The sequence below is a fragment of the Gavialis gangeticus genome, unplaced genomic scaffold, assembly GCF_001723915.1.
Source record: "Gavialis gangeticus isolate Ggan-Ray unplaced genomic scaffold, GavGan_comp1, whole genome shotgun sequence".
Classification (NCBI taxonomy): Eukaryota; Metazoa; Chordata; order Crocodylia; family Gavialidae; genus Gavialis; species Gavialis gangeticus.
The window spans coordinates 126,590,992-126,599,287 of record NW_017729032.1 but is presented as its reverse complement, the minus strand read 5'-3'; the positions used below and the strand labels follow the sequence as shown (position 1 = coordinate 126,599,287).

At 35.1% G+C, this 8,296-nt stretch overlaps 1 protein-coding gene across 1 annotated transcript in view; it reads right to left on the bottom strand.

The window, feature by feature from the left end:
* Positions 1-8,296, bottom strand: part of PCCA (propionyl-CoA carboxylase alpha subunit) — a 569,837-nt gene that overhangs the window by 307,515 nt on the left and 254,026 nt on the right. Inside the window, exons 13-14 of the mRNA XM_019523836.1 lie at positions 3,737-3,880; positions 2,482-2,556 (exon numbers count right to left, since the gene is read on the bottom strand). Coding sequence (XP_019379381.1) covers positions 2,482-2,556; positions 3,737-3,880 — 219 coding nt within the window. The remainder of the gene's footprint in view (positions 1-2,481; positions 2,557-3,736; positions 3,881-8,296) is intronic.

The following is an 8,296-nucleotide window of genomic DNA, read 5'->3' as shown; positions in this document are numbered from 1 at the left end:
GGGGGGGGGGGTTATGGGGAGGGGAGTTGTTTGTTTTAAACAGTATCAAGGCTTAAGAGACCAATCTTGGGGAGCATAAGAGAATGGATTGTTGATCCTATTAGCCAAGAATGGTGCTGACTCTACAGGTCTATGCCAGGTGCAAAGGAACATATTTCCTACACTGAACATAAATAGTAAATTTGTATACTTGCTGTCTTGATACTTGCTTTTTTGCAACTGCCTCTTTTTAGCATCATTATCATTTTTAAGCCTACATATACACTAATAATCACATTCTAAACTAACAGATGCAAATTTATAAAAATATATTAAAGCCAATAAGATTAATTTTTAGTGTATACCATAAAATTAATGTTGGTGCCTCCATGGCCCCTGTTTTTCTAATCTCCTTAAGTTCTCATCCCCAAACACACATTTATGTCACTGAAAAACTTACCTCCCCTAACCTGAAAACAAAAATAGACAACCCAATTTAACTCTTATTTGGGAAGCTCTACTCCTAGGCTGAGACTGTTATGCCAAATTTCAGCTTGGGGCCAATTTTTACAGACAACTTATTAAATTCTGAAAAAAAGTGTTTATTAAAGAAATGAAAAGAGACCAACAGCTTCAATGAAATATTCAATTTTTTCAATAAAATCAATTTTTGCTCTTAAATCAGTTGCACTGTCAGAAGGCAAATTATTTTTGGATACTGAAGATTATCTTTTCTTATAAAAGAAGAAACAGCCAAAATATGGTTTTCTAATGAAAATAGCTGTTCTAATTTTAATAAAACAATAGGAGTAAACAGAAAGAAAACAGCACAGCCACTCTGTATGAGCTCCTCAAACCATTGCTCTGAAGCCTCCAGCATAATTAAAATTTCTTTCTTCAGTACCATGATGGGCCACGTGAAGCTATCAGGCATCTCCCACCCTTCATTTTCAATTCACCTCTCCCCCTAAGCACAACTCCCAGCCCGCCCTGTCTACCTGACAAGTGACAGCCCAATCTGATTAAATGCTTGCAAGGGAGGGGACTCGTGGGCCTCCATGACAGGCCAAAAGTGATCACCATGGAGATACATAATTACAGCTGTCAACGCGTCTACTGTCCTGCTGGCATCAATTTGATTGCTCCCAGCAATAATGATAGACAAAGCTTAGTGTGCACTCTCTTGCACCCAATCACTTTATCTATTCCGTGGTCCATTTAGCTGACATGCAACATTCACACAAGCAAATAACAGCAGTAAGCAGAACATTTAAGGCATTTTAATTGTTTTTTCTTTGTATGGATGGCTCACAAGCGCAAATGTTATTACATAAAACTCCTGCTGTAGCATTAATTGAAGAAAGATTTGGTGGGACAAAGACTGTAGGGGGTAGAGTTTGTCCATTATCACTTGTACTTTCAACAGGTCTCACGTTTGGAAAATTGCAAATTGCAAAAACTTGCAAGGGCAAAATGTTTGACATCCTGTTAGCTATTACAACATGGTGAAAACTTCTAACAACCACTAGAGTAATCATTATAAATTCTTATTTAATACAGTCTTTGTTTCATTAAAAAAGTTTGGATACATCCTATGATACTCATTTTTCTTATCTTCTACTTAATGTCACATAATGCCTGTTAAGCCTTTACATTTTTTTCTGCTTTCAGGCTTTGAACACAGCATGAAGCCTTGGCAACCAGAAAGGGTCAGGTCCCTTTAGAAAGCATATGAGCAAAAACAATTTAAGAAGTGAAATAAATCATATATCCAATAACATCACCAAATTTAGGATTCCTCCTGTAATCCTCCACTATTTTCCATGCAAGTAATCAGAATAAATCATATTCACAGATGGTACAGCCTTGTCATTCCACTAGCTGACACAGTGTCATATATATATGCACTTATTACGTTGACTACCTAGATTATACAGAAAGGCAATGTCCTTGTTCTTTTCATGCAGCACAAAACTGTTTGTTAAACAGCCATTCTGCATAGTTAGACTACACAGTGCAATGTATAATAATCACTTTTCTTCAACTGTAGCAAATAGCATTTGCTCTTTAAAGGCTATGAAGCAGAACAAGTAGTAGAGTTTCTCTGTCTTCTCCAGTATAGTCTACAGTTCTTTGCAGTTAAAGAGTTCATTCAACATTTGATTATTCTATTTGCTCTACAGGATATTTAAATCTAAGCCTTGTTTGAAAGGATTACACTTCAAGAGATAAAATCCAAAAATACTTCAACAGAACAACATTTTGTAGTTTAGTTTTATGCACATTTGGGATAAAATGTTCATATCAAATTTAGCACTGTATTTTTTGTACTTTAATCTAAATAAGCAGAAATGAATAGCATGAGCTCCTTAAAAGTGATATCAATAAAAAATAAAAGCTAGGGGCCCAATTTTGAAAGTTGCCAAGCAGCTAAAACTCCCAACAAAGTAAATGAGCTCCATAGTGCTGTGAATGTATGAAAACTCCGACCCTGTTACTTACATTGGGCACATGCAATGGTTCTTGGTACTGCGACAGTTTACCAATAGACGGCAGGCCAAAAGATTTATAGGGATCCTGAAATAAAGTTCAAACATAAGAAAAAATGAATTTACAGAGATGGGCACACAAGGAGAGATAAACACGCAGAAAAAAATTAAATAGTTGCAAAATAAATAGCTTTTACCATTTCTGCTTAAGATTGATTTATTTTATTTTCAAAATCCCTTATTTTGGGCTATGCTTTTCTTTCTTCCAACAACAAATTGCAAATTTTCCTTTTAAATCTCATAACCTGTAGTACAGTTATTAAATCAGGAAAAAAGTAGTCCTACCTCATAAATACTCAAACTATTTCATTAAGATATAAAAGATATTGAATCTTCATTCTCCATCCTCATTACTCATTCTTTTGGTTTGGGAGGAGATACAGAGAAATAGGAGTGGAATTAGAAGGAGGGCAGGAAGTAGATCTTTAAAGACATAAAGGGCAGCTCTCACAAGTACCCAATTCCCTATGAAAGTCAAATTACTTTCATTTCTTTCCAAATCTCTCTATAATACAATATCACTGCAGACTTATCAAGGTATTGAATTCTGTAGCAAATGGACAACGTACCTGTGACAAAACAGATTTTGTGTTTAGATACCATGCCTTAGCCATGCTTGAGAATATTTATTGCTATTATAGGGAATCATAACACAAATGTAAACAACCACTTATAAATTCTGGATTCACTTTCAAAGTTCATCCTATGAAACAAATGTAGCTAGAAAAGACCTAGCTTTCTTCATGAACTCTTCACCAAGTATCAAATGGATTAGTACCATAAAAAGTTTGGGGGCTTACAATATTTTAGCCAAATATCTTTTTACGCTAAAAAGAAACAAGTGAAATATAGAGGTAAGCAAAAATGATATACTAGTTAATAGTCTAACGGTAAGCAAAATACAGCCGAAACATCATATATGACTGAGAAATCAGAGTAAACATCCTTTGAAATTACAGCCATTTGTATGTCTTACTACAAGAGACCTAGTTTCCTCTAAAAATGTATATGGAAATAATTTGGTGTTTCTCTCTCCTTTTAAAAAAAGGAAATAAAAATTCTACACAACTCTTCTTTCCACTGTATTACATACAATCAATCAAGCTCAGGTTATAAACCTTGATCTCACCTTGGTGTCCATCTACACCTGAGTATTATGTGTTCTATAAACAACCACCCAGTCTTCCATCCATTACCACTGATTTTACCTCAGCATAAACTCGACATTCAACTGCCCAGCCATTGATGGGAATATCAGCTTGTTTGTGCCTGAGAGGGTAACCCTTAGCAACACGGATCATTTCTTGGACTAGGTCCAGCCCGGTAATGCATTCTGTGACGGGATGTTCAACCTGCAAGGTCAAGAACTGTCAATCAGTAGGTAACAAAAACAACCAAAAAACACCATAAACAAGTAACAGACACGTGAAAATAATATAAGCCAAAATGGGGCAGAGAATAATTGTCAACTTTAAGGTTTTTTCCCCTGATGCAAGAGAAGAGAAGACTGTACCCAGGCACAATAATAACCACCTTGCTAAATAAATTAGCAAAACATGATAACAAAATACAAGATGTAAAAGCAAAACTGTAGAGAACATAAAAAAGGTTTTTTCTTTTAACAACATTTAAGTTGTTGCAAAATGTGTTAGTTTTTGTTTGTTTACAAGATTTTGTTTAAGGGGGGTTGTTTTGGGGGTTTAAGAGGACTCATATTTTTAACCTACCAATATATCACATTTTAACTGAAATCTTCAAAGTAGCTGATGATCAACCTATTCTGCTACACTTAACATGGCATGTACAGGAGCAGCTTATGATTTTCCATAGAACTAGTCTACCCTAAATCTCACCCATTCGCCTGCTTTCACTAACCTGTCCTGACAAGTAACCAGATTAGCGTAATCTTACATCAGCGCAGTGTAGCAGAAATGAGCAGATGGATCCTTCAGTTTTTTTTCCCTCCAGACTTATCTGTGTAATGCTTAGCATGCACAATAGCTGGGCTGGACCAGTAGAGTCACTCTGCTCTCTCAGCAAATTGCAGCTAACGGCTTTGGATGATGCTGTCATGGGAATACCCATTGTTCACACTAAAGCATGTATTTGTGCACAAGCACACACACAGACCCACATACAATATGCAGACATGTACTAAAGAGGTTTGTTGGTTTTTACAGCAAACTTTAACTAGTTATTTTGAAGCAGGTTGTGAAATAAAAGCAACATAAGACTGGTTATGTCCCTACGAGATGCACACAACACAAGATACACAATTTATTACCATGTAGTACACACATTGAGAATGTTAAAACTTCTCAGGCAAAAATGATGACAGAACTGTCATTCTTATTATAAAATGGTTTTGTTGTAGGAGTCAAATATCTTAAGAAATCCACTTCCCAATGGTTTCTCTATCATAAGATGTCATATTACATAAATTTTATGACACAGGAAAAGGTCAGTGAACAAACCAGTTGTCTTCCTTACTTCAAGTACACTAATTGAATGAAAACATTTAGTCATTATAATAATCTTATGTCTTATCAGAATGAGAAGATGTAGTGGTCTTTAAAAAAATAGCTTTGTAAAAATAAACAGATGGCATCCATAATTAGCCCTGTGTGTGCTGTGAGTTCGTTTATAGTTTCAACAACATTTTAAGACGTTTTGACATAATTTTAATGACAAATCATCACTGAAATAAGCACCTATTCTTTGAAGGATAAGTGTGACATTGAAATGGGAATCTGATTATGCAGTTTAAGGATGTACCTTTGGGATTCAATCTTGATTTTACCTAACATATGATACTCTCCAGTATGTCAAACTTAATAACAGTATTTGGAGAATCTATGAAACAATTCAGTATCTACCCTGCAGTGTTAAATTGAAGCAATTCAATTTCTATTAAAACTTGATTTTATTTAAAAAGTTAGTTATCATGTGGATAATTATTTGGATAACAACATTTGTTCCCTCAGTTAAAAATTTCAATATTAAAAATATACCTTGAACACGTTTAGAATTATAATACTCAAAAATAATTAAAATCCAACATTTCCTTTATACAAAGGGATTTTTGCTACTTAACTATATCATTATTTTTCTTGGATTACAATCGGCATTCCAGATACACTAGCTTCATTGTGAATTTCTGCTTTAATGTTGATGATCAAAATAGGATGGAATGTTTCTGGAAAGAAAAAATATTTTTGTTGTTTGGTTCTTAAGACTCACAAACATTTATTCAGTCTACCCTTCAATAAAGATCTTTGACTTGGTCAATATTATCGTATGTTGTTTCAAAATACTCCCTTTGTGTTTGTACAGAAAATGGTATTTCTTAACACAATATGGCAAGCAAGCTCTCATTATACATACATACATACATATTGGGCATTATTTAGATACTTTATGTTATTAGTAATGTATCATTAAATATTCTTTTATCAAATTAAAAGCCCCTGTAAGATCTCCAAAATATAATCACTAAGGCAAGATGGGAAATTGAGATGCATCTTCTACATTTTAAGTTAATTAAATGTCTCAGTTTAAAATAGTTAACAAACCTTTTGTTTCGGTATTTGGCATTTCTGTTTATTGGAAAAAATAGCATTATTCAGATTGTGAAGCACACGATGCAAAAGTACACTACAAATAAAATGGAACTAACTCTATTCTGTCCAACAAATTATGACCCTGACCCTGCAAATTCTGAGAGGCTGCAAGGATCCACTACAGTATCTGAACTTAAGTCTCTTATCTTTGTTGGGGAGAGATCCATACTATGCAACTGGCCACCAAATAGAAAGCTGATATATCTTTTTTTTTTCTAGTACTGGAAGGGCCTCGTACAGGTGTATGGTTATTCACTAAAAGACAATTGTTTTTGTCAATTATTACTGAAGAGTTTTTATTGTTTGGTAGCTTGTTTTTAAAGAGAATTTCTCCTTTAATGTAATATTTTCTCTTTTTTGTTTTTGTCCCTTAAATTATTTAACTTTTACCCTCTCCTTTTCAGAATTCTATTCTGATTTCCTGCTTGTAATATGCTTACCTTCTTTTTAAATTTTCCCCTACCAATTTTACTCCTTTCTCTCCTCACTTCCTCCTATTAAGGCTGCTAAATCAAAGCTTTATTTTTTTTGTAATAAAGCTTATTTAAATAGACTCATGAAAGCAGTTGTATCACATTTCACAGTGATCAGCTGTTTTAACCCAAGGCCACACTTGGATATCTCCAGTGCAACTTCAGTCAATGAGGCAAGAGGTACTGGCGTGAATTTTCCCACTCTCACATAAATATTATTTACCACATCATCTCTGCGCTTAACACAAACAGTAAAACAAGATATGGCCTCAATAATCTACAGGTGATAAGTATAACAAGGCAAATGACCTCATTACCAGCAGGACAAGAAAATATATTTGTCAACAATGAACATTCATCATATATACCCACCCAAGACATTCCATTTACTGTCAATACAGCAAATTTCACCATAAGCTATTCACAGTGAGAAATAAGCTCTCACTTGCACCTAGTGAAGTATGAAATGTATCTGCTTAAGAAGTTTCACTTATTTCCCAATTCCAGGACTTATATATGTCTGAGGATGTTACTTAGTCTTTCTATTTTTATGTCTCTCTCCACAAAAGGTTGCATATTGTACCCACCAGTGGCAATAAAGAAAAAGTAGTTTCAGGTAGCTGAAGAGGAGGAATCGCAGCAATCTGTCCCTCAGAGACAACAAGTGCACTGACATACTTCACAACTCCTATGGGGAGAAAAGGGGGGCAACACAGTGCCAGTTTGCAGATGGGAACGCAGATACAAAGTGATAAAGTGTCCTGGCCAAAATTACAAACCAACAAGCAGCAGACCATAGATTCTCATGGTAAAATTAGTTTCTGGTCAACTGCTCTGGCTCCCAAACTGCACCTACCTCAATCCCCTTAGGACCCAATTAAACAGAACCTAGACAGCAGTCAGAAACAATCAGTAACTTTTATGAACAATTTCAGTGAAGAGCTGGAATACTAATGGTAGCTCCCCTTACCCATAATGGCATAATTTCAGGGCATGAACTTTTTCATTTTTCTAAGAAGATGCTTGCCCCATCAGTAAACATTCTCTAGTACACCACACCCATGCTGTGTGTTCAAATATATGAAGTTCCAAGCAAGTTAAATGAAGTGTTTGAACAGAACACTAGCAGCCACAAAAGCCTGAATTTCAGTGGGCTAAGAAAAATAGCATGTGCCATCCTTCCTACCATGTCATATGTGCCTTTACAATCAAACTTTAGACATAAGGCACAGTTTTAAAAAATCATATGATTTACCCCTTACCCTGTAGAGTCTCCTTGATACCATAACATATTTTCACTAGCCAGAAACACAATCTTACAGAACAGATTGTGGACTAACAATTACCAAATCTACTGGTGCTTTTCTTTCAGTAACTTATGCCTTCTATTTTGGAGAAATAGAGCTCCTTCCGCATTTCTACAGTTACGTATGTAAGTGTTCATGCTACTTTTATGCACCTGCTCTTGAGACTTGGTCTCATCTATAGCATTAGTTACACTTCTTGAAATGCAGCTTTTTTTTAAAAAATGCATGACACCTTTCATACAAAATGTATCTCAACATGCCTTATTAAGTTAAAGGGCAGTAGTGTGAGGATCAGCTCATCAGATGGTTTAAATCAACATGGGTTCAATAGAACTATGTCTATCTACAGCAGCTGATGAGCTAGGCCA